The sequence below is a fragment of the Tenebrio molitor genome, chromosome 7, assembly GCF_963966145.1.
Source record: "Tenebrio molitor chromosome 7, icTenMoli1.1, whole genome shotgun sequence".
Lineage (NCBI taxonomy): Eukaryota > Metazoa > Arthropoda > Insecta > Coleoptera > Tenebrionidae > Tenebrio > Tenebrio molitor.
Window position 1 is genome coordinate 12,700,878 of NC_091052.1, and position 17,534 is coordinate 12,718,411.

The 17,534-nt window shown below is 38.2% G+C and overlaps 2 protein-coding genes across 5 annotated transcripts; one reads left to right on the plus strand and one right to left on the minus strand.

Annotated features, from left to right (window-relative positions):
• Positions 1–42: 42 nt before the first annotated feature.
• Positions 43–17,512, plus strand: LOC138134976 (synaptic vesicle glycoprotein 2B-like). 4 transcript variants are annotated; one of them, XM_069053599.1, is made up of 9 exons: positions 43–299; positions 14,708–14,764; positions 15,026–15,187; positions 15,418–15,580; positions 15,633–16,199; positions 16,249–16,517; positions 16,570–16,729; positions 16,783–16,910; positions 16,983–17,512. In XM_069053599.1, the coding sequence occupies exons 1-9, from the start codon at positions 188–190 to the stop codon at positions 17,036–17,038; spliced, it is 1,674 nt and encodes a 557-aa protein (XP_068909700.1). In that variant the 5' UTR covers positions 43–187; the 3' UTR covers positions 17,039–17,512. The 4 variants fall into 4 exon arrangements, with proteins under 4 accessions (XP_068909700.1, XP_068909703.1, XP_068909701.1 ...); XM_069053602.1 differs by having other exon boundaries at positions 187–325; XM_069053600.1 differs by lacking the exon at positions 43–299 and adding an exon at positions 905–1,044.
• On the minus strand, positions 2,216–5,858 carry lovit (loss of visual transmission). The gene is made up of 9 exons (XM_069053598.1): positions 4,246–5,858; positions 3,928–4,190; positions 3,638–3,880; positions 3,490–3,591; positions 3,234–3,439; positions 2,944–3,186; positions 2,767–2,897; positions 2,548–2,722; positions 2,216–2,503 (listed from the first exon to the last, which is right to left on the minus strand). Exons 1-9 carry the CDS (start codon positions 4,419–4,421, stop codon positions 2,276–2,278), a joined length of 1,767 nt encoding a protein of 588 aa, XP_068909699.1. The 5' UTR covers positions 4,422–5,858; the 3' UTR covers positions 2,216–2,275.
• Positions 17,513–17,534: the final 22 nt, after the last annotated feature.

Here is a 17,534-nt window from a genome sequence, read left to right on the forward strand (position 1 = left end):
ACACTTATTTTTACGCCAAGCAATAAAGCTTGCGGCAAATGGAAAAAACCAGTGTTCATTAGATGGCAGCCAAACACGTGTACGAAGTATTTGGAAAGAATCTAATGATGCAATTATTTTTGAATTGAATTTGTTGGCAAGTTCAAGTGGTACCATCGGACTATACGGACTAAGTTTACATGGCGTTATGGCTAAACATGGTGGTAAAGCAAGCACGGCGCGAGTAATATGGGCGGGAAGTGACATACTGTTCGATATCCAGATTTACCCTCCAGTTGACGAGGAATGTGGAGAAGATGGTGAGAGTCAGTGCGTTAAAAAGCATGTAAGCAACATTTTTGACTGTTGTAGTAGTTCACTTTGCAAAGAATTGCCAATATTTATTTGCCAGCGCCAAATTATATATAAACTGTACTGTTGCGGATGGCCCAGCTCGTATAAATTCAGGCAAAAATATCGCACGAATTTTCTACTGCGGAATTAAAAGCCGGGTCAAAATCCGCATTAATCATTTCCGAAAAAATTATTACGACACATCTGTAACAGGTGTCACCACACTTACCTGCACAACTCATCTCCAGCCTCACCCTCGCGATTGTTCGTTTGTTGGCGGTGTATTTCTTGTTTGTTGTTTTAACTCGTTATGCAATTGTTACCGTTCGACTTAATAAAAATTTTATCGTCGCGCGAAGGTCTCTTGTACAAGCTTTAAATTTAAAAATCTGGATTTAGGATCGCTCGAGGGCACCTAACAATCCAGCACGTCATCGAGACAAGTAAAACAATCAATTTGAACACTTATTTATATTTTTATGTATGTTTTTGCTTCTCTATCCGCAGACGCGACCATAAATCTATGAGGTTATGACCCATGTGGACAGTTAGTTTCCACTGGCTTTACGCATTTTTTTTTATTTGACAAGATTTTTGTGAGTGCTATCCGGCGTCTTCGATTAGTTCGCGAGTGGCGGTCAGGGACTTCACTGGACTGTGCTGCGGTTTCAATTTTATGAGAATCATACTAAGAGCCGATGACATTGCTAGGTAACGTTGACAGATTCTAATCACGCATTTGCGGCTTCCTTCAATTCATATAACGCAATTAACAATCTGGTGCGCTTTGAAGCCGAATAAATCTCCGAAGAAGACTCGACTGAGATGGCACCTGTGTCTTGTCGGATTAATTTGTTGGGCTTTCAGAAAACTGTAACTAACTGGCTTAGCGCCACAAAAATAATAGTGCGACTCGCGAGCGAAAATATTTCTAGGATAAAATTCGGTCCTGACGAAGATGCAGTTGTCAAGAGCAGCTTACAGAGTTTGCAACTAATTAATGGGTCTGTATTCACTAATCTTAGGCGAGTTTTCACGAGAAAATGAGCAAAATGAAGCGTGAAAGAAAAGAATAGATAGGTATGGCCAAATCTATTTGCGTAGATTGTTGACAAATATTTTGCAAATAGCCGGAATTGATTTGATAATTTTTCGTTTATCGCTAGACGCAACTCTGACAAATAATTTTATGGCTCTTTTTATCTGTCTTTCGTGCATCTGTTATAGACATTACATCATTAGGAATTAGTCACAAGGAGCGTTGTTTTTCAGAAACGAAGAAACTCGCGTCAATTATTTTATGCTAAAGCTACTTATCCGGGTCTAAAATAAAGACAAGTTGTTGCCAAGCTCGGATATTAAAAGATTTTAAGGTGTACGACTCGAAAATAAATGAATCGAACACAAAGATTTAATTAATTCCCTAAGAAGTATTCCGGCCAGGGTAACACCTCTTTTATATTTAGAACCCACTGCAGTATTTGTTTTTGCCAGATTTCCCATGATTTTGAAAAATCGACTCGCTCCATTTCCCCCAATTTCTTGACAATGACACTGAACTGCTAATTTTATCTCGTATCGAAAAACAAATATTACGAATTTTATCTTGGTCGTAAAAAATATTTTTTAGGCGGTTTTTTGGCGGCTCGAGGCTACACTCGTTCACCATTATCCGGTCGTAAAAGTTTTATATTTTTTTATTTTTACATTTTTACAACATTCATATTTTGTTTTGCACGTCAAAGTCACGTTTGGAACCGTTGCCAAAAAAATCACAACCGACTCTAGTCGGTTGGCTCCGGTTTCTCGGGATTTTCCCAAAGCGCCGAAAAACAATCCCACATTTCGTGTGCATCTACGTTTCGGGTTGGCACAAATCTCGTAATTTATGCAGGTTTAATTATTATTATCGTTACAAGGACACGTACATTTGTCAAATAATTCACAGGCCCAAGTAGACCACTTGGGTGGCGGTGATGGCACCGCAAAAGGCCAAGCTGCTGGCCACGCCGACCACGGCGGTGGTGGTTCCAGCCGCGTTGACGATGTAGCCCATGCACACAGACAAAATAAACTGGGCGAGGAAAACCATACTAGACACTATGGCAACGTCGGTTCCCAACCCTCTGATCTGTCGACCCATCCGTCCTTTTCCTTCGCTGACCTCAAACTGTACAAAGAGTAACACCAAAGGCACCAACACTGTAGATTTACCGTGCCACAAGCGTGGTAATGAGCCACGAGAAGATATGGCATCGTAAACAGAGTCGAGTACATCACTCCGGCGGTCCAGCTGAACAGAATCACTCCAATCTTGTGTTTGGTGACGGCCATCAAAAGCATTCCGCTCGAGTAGACCAACAAACCACCGACGTACACCTTCTTGGCCCTTTCCGAAACAGATAAAGTGATTTGGGAGTTGTCGGTACTTACCCGTAATTTTTGATCAACTTTTCGATGACCATGGAGTAGCAAGCGCAAGACAAGGAGTACATGGACATCCCCCAACATCCGAATCTTACTCCAGACTCGTACAACTCTCGATCTGGATCTCCCTCCAAGCCCTTAAAATCACACACGGTCACAGTTTTTGGTTGGTGTGGTACTCACCGTCGGATTCCCTCCAAAAACTGCCTCCCCTACAAAATCCGTAAAATAGAGGGAGTAGCAGACGTGTGCCATCCAACAGAAGAGATTGGTCAAGCACAAGATTTTGAGCGATTTTGGCATATGCACGATACTCTTGAGATAGATAAAAAAAGAAGCGTCGCGGGATGGTACTATACTCCTCCGTGACGACCTAGAAGTACCGTTGTCGTCTTCATTGATGCTGACGTACTGACTCCCGCCTTCCTGCAACGCAATCTTGACAATTTGTTTTGGTCGTGTCTAAGTACTACCTCTTGTCTCTCCTCGACTTCCAAACTGCCGTAACTCGCTTCTTTGGTGGTGCTAACATCGATATCGTCTTGGTCGAGAGTACTGTTGAGTTCGATCAAGCCTAGCGGCATCTCTTTGAAACTGGTGATGGTGTAGGCGACGCACACTATGAAGATGAGCGTGGTCAGGGTGAAGACTGCTCGTACGTGGCCCCCAAGCAGCAACCCTGTCAAGAATCGAGTTACAGCAGAAGAGGGGGGGGAGCTTTGGTGGTACCTATAGGAGTAGCGTCCCAGTTGATTCCTCCCAGGGCGTACCCCCAGAACCCTCCGAGACCTGCCATCACTGTGAAGGTACTCAGTCCGCGAGCGTGGTCCTCTGCAAATGACAGTTTAGAGTGTGGGGTGGTAGAGATGGGAAGTACCTGGGAGTGTCACGTCTAGCAGGTACGCTCTCGCGGGACTTTGACAAGCGTCGGCGTCGAAATCCAGCAGTACCGTTCCTAAGACCGTGAAGAAAATCCCCCAAGGGTGCGAGTTGTTGTAAGCGTCGTCAGTGGAGTTGTCTTGGATCGGGGTGGATCTGGTGTGGAGCAGGGTGGTGTTTGGGGGTTTGACATCCCCCGCAGCGTACCCCAGTATTTCCCCATTAGGGACCAGCATCAATCCTAGAACGGTCGTATTGGATCGCGTTCAGCGAGAATGGATTTGTTACCGAGCAATACTCCCAAAGACATAACGAAAATGAAAGGGCGTCGACGTCCGAAGCTTAAGTGACAGCGATCGCTCAGAGAGCCCAATATGGGGGTGAGGAAGAATCCAATCAGGGGCGACAGGGCCCAGACTAGCGTCATGTGTTTGTGCTCGACTCCGATTTTCAATAAAGTCGGCGATACGAAAGCAGTTTCGGCGGAATACGAGAATTCGATTCCCATTACCGCCGCCGAAATGCGTATCAGCTCCGTCCGGGTCTTGCGTCTGAAGACAATTTGACACATTTACGACGCCGTAAAGGCGCTGCAACACGCATCACCTGTAGATATGCGAGAAGTCGTGGTGCACCTCCGCCGGACTGGAGCACTTCTGGTGGAGGATCTCGGTGATGGTACCGGGGTTCTGCTCCCGCCAGACGCTCCAGCGGTCCTTGACGTTGTCCCGTATGGTGTGGAGCCGCCCCACGAAGCCCTCGTACCGGTGCAGCTTCTCCATCGTCGATTGTTTCACCACTCCAAACACATTTCAACCACTTGATGGATTCACCCTTCCGGGACAACAAAACGCGACTGCATCTTGGCGCTCTTCGTTGCGTCCGTCTTGCGCGTTGCGCCGCAACACGGGGCGGCAAGCTGAACGATTAAATTCCACCCCCGAGCCGGAAACGCAAAATGCGACAATATTGCAACAGGGGCGGTAGCGGCATCTGCGAAGTGAAAAAATTTGACGCAGGGGTCGCGAGGCGCTCCAGGAACTCAATTAATTAAGTTTCGTTGTTGTGGAAATGTGAATGGTTTTCATAATGAACTCGCTGATGTGTTTTTAGCGACGCAGAAACCATCTCGATCCTGAAGCTTTTCGCTTGTCAGCAAAGTTTAATTGGCTTAAACTTGGTCGGCTTCTTTGCCCCAGATGCTCTGTAACCAGCTGATAAAGCTAAGTCTAAAATAATTGACTCGGTTGGTCATTAAACGACCACCGAATAATACCGGATCTAATTGATAGGCAGCGACGAGTGTTCTATCAGGATTCGTTGAGCGACAGATAATTTGCTCTTGTACTTGTTGAATCAGATTTCGCCAGAAAACACCACCCAAAATCGATATTATGCAAATGGGAAATTAAGATTCTGATTTTGATGGCTCGGATGCGAATTCTACCAGACAACAGAGTAGAGTTATTTTTGCATCGGCGAGAACCAGATCGGAATTCCAACTACGGAAAAATTGCAACAAACATCTGACCCGGGAGGTTTTATTGGATTTTTATCAAACCAACGCTTTTATCTCATTTTTGGATAAAAGAGATGTCGCTAATTTGGGAGCATGTCCAATTTGAAATCTCATCCTTGTTGTGCACTCAATTTATTAAAAGAAAATTTGTCCGACCAGAAATAACCGCACTAAACTGAACTTATTTTTGTCGGTTTGAAAAATTTTCCATGCATATTTGGCATATAGAACCTGGTTTTATTAGCAGTGACGTGCGTGCAAAATTTTATTGCGGTCTATTTTCGGGGGGCACGCGGACCATTAAAAATACTTAGATCTGTGGTTTCTCCGAAATCGACCGGAAATTGGAAAAAAAACGGCAAACTGTTTTGATTGTACAGCGCTTTGGACGGTAGGCTGGATCAGGTTCGGCAGTTGACGGTTTTCGAAGTTGGGTTGCGATGAAACGAATTGTACTGTAATTACGATTTTATTGTATTATTCCAGTTCTATTAAGCATTTATAGACTGACTTGCCCACGTTGCTTGCGGCGGAAATGTAGTCAACGTCATAAAAAATTAAACGTCTTTAAGAACACGCGATACTTGAGCTATTTTCATTGAAGGGAGATGAAATTTTCATGTAAAGTTGGTAAGATTAAATTTTCTCGGTTAATAAGAGAAAAGAATCAAACACAGATTGACGAAAAAAAAATGTGGGCAGTTTTATTATTTTCTTTAAATACTCAAGATTTTTTTTTAATTTTTTGTGTGTGAAGTAAATCAGATATCGTTTAATGGGACAAAAAATATGAAAAGCGGAAGTGATTTGTTACAGAGAAATTTCTGGATGAACAAGAATACAATTGCTTTATAATTTTTGTAAATGTTTAAATTCTATTTTTCATTTAATTTTTTTTTAAGAGATCTAAGGACTATCAGCACAAGTTAGCGTGAGCAACAATTACTGTTTGAGTTGGCAATAAAATTTTTACCTGAAATTGGCAAGACTGAATTGTACCTATTTCCGTTTGTTTTATTGTCATTATTGACAGCTGACATATTTCAAATTTAAACGTCTTGGTTTTTGTAATATTTTATTGATAAAATGACGGTAGTCATTTGGAGCAGCACCTTTAAATTGTCTTTTCCTCGATCTAACTTGTTTGTTTTTAAAAACTCCTTATTTTTCAATACACCGTTGTTTCGCATCACACATACATAACCTAATTTTCGGCGATCTATCAAAATTCACGTCACTTCCGGTTATGTGACAAATACATTATGCCATTGTTTTTTTGCCAACTCAAATAATAATTCCGGTACTATTACCACTGGTATTTGCGTTGGTCGCTGCTAAAAGAAATAATAATAAAATGTATTTTAAAATAATAAAAAGGTGCTTAAAGTGATACCTATGAGTATAATAATGTAAAATTTGCAATAAACAAGAATAAAGTTAAATTAAGAAACTCTGTCATTTTCTCTGTGACCTTTAAAACAATAACACTTTTATGTTTCCTTAAAAATAACCTTTTCTATTTTTATTTTTTTTTATTAAAATGATGGTGTAATTACTACCACTAAGATAAGAAAAAAACTAGATTAAGAAAATAAATGTTTTCCAAGTACGCACTGTATATATGTATAAGTTATACTGTAAAACAATGAGCTGTAAAAGCTGCTTTTGATTTTTAAGATAATAGTAATTTCATGTTTTCTTTTATATTTTTTAAATAATGTTCAATAATTAAGAAATTAAATTTTCTAAGTAGGTAGACTTTGTATTTAAGACGTAGTATACAACACCGAGATGGTATTCTACATATCGGGCGTTCAAATGAAATCCTGGGCTGAGTAGGCGTTGGAAAAATTAAACCGTTTAGAACAGTGTAAAGTTTGAATTTCCCGCCGTTTGACACGAATGACATTTGTTTATGTTTAATCGGGACATAATTGAACATGTTTGTTTTCAGCAAAGATATTTGCTTCGAGAATAGGAATCGTTACGTTATTCTATTTTTGATATAAAACATTGCAAAGGAAGAAAAAAAAGAAAACATTTTTGGCTCTAAATTTTAGGTTAGCTGTCAACATGCTCCAATTAATCTACGCTTAAAAAAGCACAACAATTGACGGTTTCCAACGCCTTCCCAGCCCAGGATTTCATTTGAACACGCGATATAAATCAGCATTTGCTAAAAAACAACAATTTAATACTAAAAGTGGCAAATTTGTAACAAAAATGACTTGAACATAGACATGAAGTAAGTTTTATTAAATGTGTAAAATAAGTTGTTCTATCCAGAGAGGTAAAAGCTAATTTTGTCATAGGTTTTTTTAAGTAGAAATAATTCAAAAATGTTTCCTCATGCACAGGCTTCACTGTATTATTTTCAGCGTTGTGGTTTAACGAAACGACATAATTTCCTTGTTTTGTTCCATTAAAATGTTATTTTTCATTGTGAAGTTTCCATTACCACATTGGCGCTTTGTCAAATCGTATTATTTTTTCAAAAGAGAAATATAATTTAAAATAATGAGAAGCAACTAAAAGTGGCAATAATTCAAAATTTATAACAAAGAATATATGTATAAGAATAAACAACGAGAGGAAATTAAGACATTTTATTGTTTTCTGGTTTTTTAACACTTTTTTTTTAATGTTTCAACTTTCAAGTATAGATAAGTTTAAAGCCATGACATTTTTGAATTTTTCAGGTGCTAAAATTAGTAATGCCATAATTGAACTTGTTGGTTTCAAAAAAACGGGAACTGTCAGAAAAAGTTCTGTCAGATTTTATTAAATTTTTATAGTTTGAAACGGCCTTTTAGAATTTAGGTTAAAAAACTGCACTTATGTGTCAGAAATGTCAGTTATGCAAATACAGTACAAATACTGACAAACAGACACAAATTGACATAAATTGACAAATTAAATTTCCAATTCACATTAGGTCAAATTTTATTTCCCGTTTTTTTTTTGAAGCCAAGTGTAATAAAGAAAAACAGATAAATACGAATGAGGTTAACTTAAGAATTTTTTTTATTTTATTTGTGATCTTTAAGACAAATACAATTTTGTGTTTAATTTTTTTGTATGAAGATAATTACAACGCAATAAAGATCATTTTTTTAAATACACACTGTATATTTAAGCTGACCTGTAAGGCGACGAGCTCCTATTGCCAAAGTCCATTCAAAAATTAAAAAACCATCAACGTCGCATTTTCCTCGATAATTACTATCGGCAACGCTGTCTGGTGTAAAATTTGGTGAGAATTGTAATTTTGAGGTTGTGTTTATTAAGTGTGTTGTTTTTCTGGGCATGTTTAAGTGAAAATAATAAGAATTAATAAATGAAACATGCTAAGCAATTGAATTTTATTTTGAATCAAATAAATGTCATAATTTACAGTTACCAACACAGTATGAAAAAATAACTACCCAGGGTTTTTTAAATTTTACCAACCTAAAGCAACAGGTGGTGCTTTTTAGATTTTTGAATGGAGTTTATGTATCGCTCCCATTTACTAAAAAGAGATTTAAAAAAAAGCAGTGATCATTTGAAAATTTATGAGCGAAAAAAATACGGATAAGCAATAATGTTTTTTTAATAGAGATTTATTTATTAAATATGTAGAGTAACTGATGCTACTATCGAATAGGTGTAAAACAATTTTTTTGTCAGAATTTTAGATGGTTTTTGGAATCATTTTAACTCTTGCAACCACCTGTTTGATTTCCTCATCAGATGTTTGCCACAGAACTGTCGTTCAGGTTCTGCCACTTTTCTTATTTAAATCTACTCGAGTAAATTGTAACTCGTGCAACAAGACTTGTCTTGCTGAATGATTGTCAAAGAGAAATATTTCCATTGTCAAAACGGGTGAGTTCCTTGAGAGTGTCGGTCACGGAGTAACAGTTTTCTGTGGAAAAATTGTAGAGTTACGGGCACAGATTAACACTTATCTGTCGCGTTATTATGTATTTATCGTGCAATTAGTAATAATAGCCATAAGTGGTTCGAGTGTGATAAACATTTCCCAAACAAGACGGTCGGGCCACCTCGTCGAAATCGGTAAAATTCCACCGCGAAGAAAACAGTGTCGTCCTTACACCTGCGGGAACCTTCATTGGGAAAATACTTCGAATAATATGCAATCACGCATTTACGTGGGCGGAATGTAAGACCGCCACGTGTCCGCCGTCAATGGCGCTATTGAAAGCGAAAAAATCTCCGAATAAAATGTCAAGAAATTAGTCTAAAAGCATAATACGGCAAACAAAAGTGTCCCACATTTCACCCAAACAACACAATTACCATAAATTGAATCCGGGCGGCCGTATAAATTTTATTAAGACTTCGGAGTTGTTATCGGCGCCGATAAATCACCTCCGAGTGAGTTGTAAATTCGGCGAATAAAATATGTCAATATCACATTACGAATTCCGGAGCGCTCCTGCTACAATTCTCATATTCAAATCGAGTTCACACCTCGGCGTTATTGTCTGGGACAAGAACGCGTCCTTGCGCAGGATAAGACCAGATGGACCCGTTCGACTTGACCGCGCTGTCCGACCACCGATTTCCTGCGGAAAATCCGCCAGCGGACCAGATACGCTCCGCGTCATTTTTTCTTCATCTGATAATAGATTAGGAATGCAGGTCAAGGCCGAGGCTTACCTGGCACTCGTTAATTTCGTAACGGGCAAACGAGTGGCGGTGTTGGTCCTTCCATTAATCATGCTTTTACTAATTCAACAAGAATTATCCTGCCGCGGTGAATCTTTAAGGAGGCGAACGATCGCCCATGCTCAGTCGCTGATTTGAAACGTGAAATTTGAAATGTGAACGTGAAGATGTCACTGGGGAATTGCTAATTAGCGAAATTTTGCCGAAAGGTCACTGAATTAAATCGTTGCTAAATATGGCATTGGCCGCTCTAATCTGGCCGCTTCTCGTTTTTGCACACACACCTAGATGTTATTTTTAATTTGGTTTGCTTCGTTTTGGCGGAATTTATGATCAGCTGATTATGCGGAGTCGAACGTGACAGTGAAAGTTCACGTGTCACAACATTTTTTAAATATTTTATAATCGTAACAGTTAATTTTTATGAGTGTGGTGCGTATAAATTTTCATTAATGGGAATTTAATTAGTTGAGGTTGATAAACTTACAACATTAGAATAATGGGTGTTGTTAAATTAGTACCAATTAATTTGACATAACAGGAATTATTTACTGTTGTGACAGCTAATTCGTTTACGAATTGAATTATTATGTAATTTATTCTAAAATTTGTTATGAATTATTAACTGTTTCGAACAGACTTGTGTCCGCCAAACTCTAACACAACAATACAAAATGTTTAGAATATGTATTCAAATAATCTTTTTAATACAAAAAATACCAAAAGACCAACGGTTCTAAAGTAATAACAAAAAAATAAGAATATACAAGAAAACGTTTTACACATTAAAAAAAAAAATTAAGTCCTATTGTTTATATTTTTTAATGATGTGTAAAATAGTAGGTACATTTTAATTTTCCTAGTCACATACTGTATATGTAATCCCAATTACATACAATTAATTTTTTATTGAATTTAAATTAAGTATAATAAAATATAATTTACAACTTAACTTTTTTTTTCGATTAATTTTTAATTTTTTTATTAAATTTATGCAATAGGTGTTATCACCGATGATATGAAACTACATAATTCTAAATAGATACTGTTTTGTAAGAACAAATAAAAATTCCGTCCTACTTTTGTCAAATTAAATTAAGTTAATTATAGTATGTACTATTTAAGTTTTAAACAATAAAATTTGATTTTTTCTAAGGACGCCCTATATATTTAAGCGGAATTTTAATATGTACATTGAGCAACTATATAAATATGTATTTAAATCCTGTTTTGTAATTTTTATCATCTCAGATATGTAATAAAAAATAATCTAACATAATAAAAAACTACTAAAAGTGATGATAATTCAAAATTTATGATAGAGAAAATATAAAAGTGAAGAAGAATTAAATTAAATTAAATTAAGAAATTTGGTATTTTCTCTTTATAATAAGTGAAGAAGAATGAAGTTAAATTAAGACATTTTTTTAAATTTTCTTTGTGACCTGTAAAACAGTTCCAATTTTGTGTTTGAAATTTTTTTGTATGGAGTAATCAAGATAATTACAACGCTATAAAGATATTTTTTTAATGCATCCTGTATACTTAATTTGACTTGTAAGCCGACGAGCTCGTATTGCTATCTATCCCTCCATTTTACTAAAAAAAGATTTAAAAAAAATCTGACCTTTAAGACAATAATTAAAAAAAAATATATTTTGATTTTATTTTTATTTCCATCGACATGAAAATTAAATTATTTTACACACTGTGTATTTAAGAAATAATAAGAACAGGTAAGACTATTTTATTTTATTTTACTTTACTTTTACTTTAGCAGCCATATTTTAATATGGTAAGGTACTAAGGGGGTCATTCACAAAACTCATATAATTTGCAAATCGTTAACGAAACGGCAAACACTAGCTGCAACAATATCAGTTGTCATGGTTTTGAATTTGCAATGTCTTATCGAGCCTTACCGGGTTTCGTGAATGACCCCCTAAGTATTTAAATCTTGTTTTTAATTAAACTGAAGCAATAATAAAATATAATTTAACATATAGTGAAGAAACACTATAAATAGTAATAATTTATAATTTATTATTTTGAGATTTTTTTTTTATTATTTCAAATCCGTTTTTAATTTTTTGCAGCAATTAGTATCACTAACGACATAAAAGTTTAATTATTCTTATCTACATATTATTAATTAAATTAAATAAATTATAGTGATTAGGTATACAGTACGTACTAGTTAAGTTTAAAGCCATAAAATTTGATTTTTTCTGACGATACATTATACAGGGTGTCCCAAAAGTACCGTCTTTCCTTGAAGGTACGTCATTTAGGGATGTGGTAGAGCGCTGGAAAAATATTTAAAAAAATTCTGACCCTCTATTTAAGAAATATACGCAATTTTAAAATATAAAAAAGGCAACGCTGTAACTTGAGAATTACGTCTACCTAGAAATACGTAATATCATTGTATTATTGAATACCTAGACAACCGTTTGATGAGCTTTAGAGGTAAAACAACAATGAAACACTTCAACAAAAATGATTTTATTAAAATAAATGTAAAAATAAAAATGTTTGCCCATTTGCGTCTAAATATGCGTTGCCGTGAATGCGCTCAAGCCTTTCAGGAGTCACTGTAGCACTTTTTTAAATATTTTTCAGTAGAGTAGGAAAGGCGGTACTTTTGAAACACCTGTATAAATATGTAAGCCATATTTTTACACATTGAGCTAGAATTCTTCATAATGTCTTAATAGTGCAAAATTAATAAAAAATTAGGAAAAACTAGAAAAACGTTTAAGATTTTTTTTTATTTCTTTGTGATCTTTTAACCTAATATCAATATTATTTTTTTACGTCCGTCAAAAAAAAGTGCAAGTTTTTTCATTCGTTTGCCTTCATAAAATATGTGATTTTTGAATCGGTCAAGAAGCGTTCAAAAAAGTGCCATAGCCATTTATTTTTGTACGCAATTATAAAATTTTTCACACAAGAGAAAATTTTCAAATGTGAGAGTATCGAAAAAATTGTTATCTAAACTTACGGGGGCCAAAATTTTTTTGTATGCAACTCGTTAGTAAAGTATCTTTTTTTTACTCGGCGGATTTGCGCACTCGCTTCGCTCGAGCGGCAAATTTTCCTTCTCGTAAAAAAAGTACTACTTTACTCACTTGTTGCATAAATAACTATTTTTTGTTCGACATTGTCAGAATTTGAGAATTGTCTCCTGTGTGAACGGATTTTGATAAATGTCACCACATGTCAAAACGAAACGTCAAGCTAATTTTAAAGATTTTAAGCGGTTTGGAGCCTTTAAGGGGCCCACGAGTGCCAAAAAAGCCCAATTTACACAAGAACGAGGTGAATACAACGTTTTTTTGTTCAACGAGCCCCTTAGAGGCTCCAAATCGCTTAAAATCTTTAAAATTAGCTTGACATTGCGTTTTGACAGTTGTGACTTTTATCAAAATCCGTTCACAAAGGAGAAATTTCTCAAATTCTGACAGTGTCGAACAAAAATAATAATTTATGTATTAAATACACACAGAACCATCGAGATAATTGCAAAGCAATTTTTTCTTAGATGTTTTTCGAGTTATTCTATAACTCTCATGTAACAATTTTCCAATTATTCCAATTAAATATAAAAATGTAGAAATACAGAACGACGTTTTGAAATGAAGCAACATTTGATCCGAAAATTTTCCCTCACTCTACAGGTTTCACTTTCAGCGTTGCGGTTTAACGAAACATCGATAATTGATAATTGCCTTGCTTTGTTCCATTAAAAAATAATTTTTCATTATGAAGCCCTTGATGTCCATTGCCACCGTCGGTCTACCAATTTTTATCTAATTTCTGGAAAATTCCCCGGATTAATCACCACCTCACATAGCCTCACATGGAGCCCACCTACGAGTATTTGTATCTATTGTTTGATTCAATCAAAACCCATCCTTGATTTATATATAAATATATCAAACCGACGTAAAACGTATCTGTTCAACGTAAAAGATAAATGTTGGTGGTTTTATTGCTTTACCATAACACGTTTCTTTCAAATTAATTAACTGCGACCCGAAAAAAAAATCCGATTAAACCGCAATCACAAGCAAAGTAATCAGTCGAGCTTCTTCACTTTCAGTCGGTCAGTGGAAACTTTTCGTCGTCACTGTTTTTTTTTATCAATCGATGTCTCTCGCTTTTAATTATAGACTGCATTATTTTGATCGGAATGTATTTTAAGTGATTGATTTTATCGATCGCGTTGAAAGAATAAACAGCGTGAATTTTTCACGAGGGAATTAGGCGAAACAGCCGCTTAACAAATTTAGTACCGGTGTAATTTCCTCGTGGTCAAAACGTATTTTAATAGTCGATTAATGCGGTCCAAATTACTACTCCATAACACAGGTGACATGTGTAAACTTAATTAATGGGATTAATTCGAGCATCGATTATTTCTATTTTTAGTTGAACTTGTCACTAGACCCATCATTTTTATGAGGCGAGTGGCACGAGCACGATGCCTCGCCGAAGAGACGTTAATCCGCACTAGCCCTAAGTTGATTTAAGTTCTTCGCGGTCGAGAGTTGGAGTTTTGTGATGAGTAGAGGTTAGCGCGCTGGTTCAGATGCAAAAATCGAAAATAACGTATCGGGGAGTAGATGAACTTGAGATAATGACTGATAATGGACATTTGACCAATGAAAAACAGTATTATGCGAAGGTAACGTACTGCGGGATATGATATTTACAATCGCGGCTAAATAATATTATTGTACTGGTGACTTTCTTCGAGTGACACCTCTGTAATTATTCGGTTTGGAAGCGATTCCAGCGACCAACATGGGTTAGTGTTCCATCGGCGGCCGCACCTCCGATTCACTCTCCTAAACGAGCTTTGTGTTGCAGGACTAGATTTCATCGAGGGCCAAGGCGAAGACTTCGAAAGGGCGCTCGAAAGCACAGGTGAGTCGTCCCTTTTCCAAAATCTCCACCCCCGATCGATACGCGACAAACAAGACCCCCAATAAAAATAACGACTGTTTGCTCGCTCCAGAACAACAAGTCCGATCGATCCACCCCCGACGATTTTTTAATGAGTCGGGGGTGGCGTCACGGATATTCTTAAACTTGACCCAGATGGACCGAGACGTGCCGAAAGCCGATGCAAATCTCGACCTTGACGGTCGACGTTTCGTCAATGTTAAAATCGATCTATTGTTGTAGGTTTCGGAAAGTTCCATTTCGCCTTGTTGACAGTATGCGGCTTGATCTACTTGAACACCGCCGTCGGCATCACGATCATCTCGTTCGTGCTGCCGTCGGCGACGTGCGACTTCGAGATGTCGTCGGCGGACAAGGGCTGGCTCACCGCCGCCCCCATGCTAGGTGAGTGGAGGCCGCCGAATCTGGCGGCGATGCGATAAGATAAAAAGTCAAGAGCGCCCGACGAAACCCGTTTGGCGCGAGCCTTGACCATTATTGTCGCATGACGTTGCAAAAGAGCTCTCGTTGAATTTCAATCGTTCAATCAATGCCGGGGATTGTCTCAACCTCGACTGGTCGCGGGATTCTTTACAACCTTGGTTGCGCTAGATTTCACTCAAGGTTTGCTCTAGGTATGGTGATCGGGTCGTACTTCTGGGGCTGCCTGGCGGACACTAAGGGCAGGAAAACAGTATTAATCGGTGCCTTACTCATGGACGGCTGCTGCGGACTCTTGTCCAGCATCAGCCAAGTCTACTGGCTCTTCATGCTTTTCAGGTTCCTCAACGGATTCGCGTAAGTCCCTCGAAACCATCCCCCGCGACACTCTTTCACCCAAAACCTGCAGCATTACAGGTGCCATGGGCATCTGCTTCCCCTACTTGGGCGAATTCCAGCCGGGGAAGTACCGCGAGACCATCCTGTGCTGGATGGAGCTGTTCTGGACTCTAGGCGTGATCGTCCTTCCAGGGATCGCCTGGATCATAATTCCTATGGAATTTGTGTACGAAGCCGACAATTTCAAATTCGCCAGTTGGAATCTGTTCGTGGCCACGTGCTCCATCCCCAGTCTCTTGATCGGCTTCTGGCTCTTCTTCTTCCCCGAGAGTCCCAAGTTCTTGCTGGAGTGCGGCGAAGCTGACGCCGCTCTCGAGGTCTTGAAAGACATGTACGCCACCAACACGGGAGCCAGCGCCGCTTCTTTCCCTGTTATTAGTTTGAGGGAAAAAGTGCGCACAATGAGTGTCGTCTCGCAACAATCCACACGCAGTATTCGTAGCTTAAGGATCAGGAAACCCAAGGAGTTGAAGTTGTTGCTGCAAGAGATCTGGGAGCAGACCAAAGCCTTGTGCAAACCCCCGCACCTGCGGTACACCATCATCACGTGCCTTATCCAGTTCGGACTCACCACCAGGTACCTGCGACTCCTCCCGACAACCCCCGATCTGACAATTTCTTTCCAGTTACTACACCTTGATGATCTGGTTCCCCGAGCTTTTCTACAGGTTCGAAGAGTTCGAATCTCTTCACCCCAACGAAAGAGCCACAGTTTGTGAAGTCTCATCGGTTGTTGTTCCTCCAAACTCCACCACAGCTTCGCACCAAGAGTTCTGCGGAGAACCCATTGCAGACTCGGTTTTTCTCCACACTTTAATCATCGGTTTGGCTTGTATTCCTACCAGTTTCTGGTTGCCTCTGTGTGTACACCGGTTGGGCGCCAAATTCTTCTTAGGTAAACTACCCCAAAAAAATCCAAAAAACACAACTAATGCTATTTTGCGCAGTTTTTAGTTTGCTCGTAGCTGGAGCTGTCACTTTCGGGTTGTACTTCGTCAACTCGACAATCTCCAATCTGGTCCTGTCTTGCATCTTCGAGGCCTTGACGAGTTTGGGAATTAGCACAGTATATTGCGTCATGGTGGACTTATTCCCGACCAACTTGAGGTACAATTTCTCCCCAAAACGACAACTTCCTCCTGAAATCCGAATCGTTTCAGGGTGATGGCGGCGGCTTTGTCCTTGACTTTCGGCAGAGGTGGCGCACTGGTGGGCAACCTCCTCTTCGGCTTCCTCATCGATTTGAATTGCGTCGTCCCCATCGTGTTGTTCGCCGCCATGTTGTTAGGTAATTGCGGCGTTGACGAATTGCACAGAGTTGCTTTGAGTGATCGTCCAATTAATAAAATTCTCATTACAGGAAGTGGATTGCTGTGTCTCATGCTGCCCAGCACGGGACAAGGAGCACTAGACTAAGATAATTAAAACCGATAGATATTTTGAATTATAACTTTGTGATAATTGTACTTGACAACAAATTACCTGAATCGCATTCGATTTCTTAGGTTATGTTATATGTGCGTACAATAATTTCGTTTTTAACATGATAATTATTTGTACTCGAATATTTTTGTTAGGAGAATGTTATACGTTTATTTATAGGTAACTTATTTAGGGTAAGATATTTATTTATATTTATTTTTTAGAAATACAGCACTTTTTCAATTGAAGTTTTTATTGCGTGACGTTGACAGAAGCACCAGATTTTTTCTGCGAGGCTCATATCTGCACCAAACCCATCTGGTGGCATTTCATTACAGTTATATAAAAGTTATAATTTTGAATTCTTTCAAGTTGCATTGTAGACACGTTGTAGTATTATCAGTACAATTATATTTTTTGTAGAATATCTTTATAGAGCTGTATCACACATTAAACCATTTTGACATATTTTTCTTTCGTTTTTGTTCTT

Coding starts and splice junctions, on each gene's coding strand:
- lovit (XM_069053598.1), bottom strand. CDS start 4,421: ATGGAGAAGCTGCACCGGTACGAGGGCTTCGTGGGGCGGCTCCACACC. Junction 2,898..2,943: donor TTTTTGGAGGGAATCCGACG/GTGAGTACCACA, acceptor TGTGATTTTAAG/GGCTTGGAGGGAGATCCAGA. Junction 2,723..2,766: donor AAGTTGATCAAAAATTACGG/GTAAGTACCGAC, acceptor TGTTTCGGAAAG/GGCCAAGAAGGTGTACGTCG.
- LOC138134976 (XM_069053599.1), top strand. CDS start 188: ATGGCTAAACATGGTGGTAAAGCAAGCACGGCGCGAGTAATATGGGCG. Junction 15,581..15,632: donor AGGTTCCTCAACGGATTCGC/GTAAGTCCCTCG, acceptor CAAAACCTGCAG/CATTACAGGTGCCATGGGCA. Junction 16,200..16,248: donor CAGTTCGGACTCACCACCAG/GTACCTGCGACT, acceptor ATTTCTTTCCAG/TTACTACACCTTGATGATCT.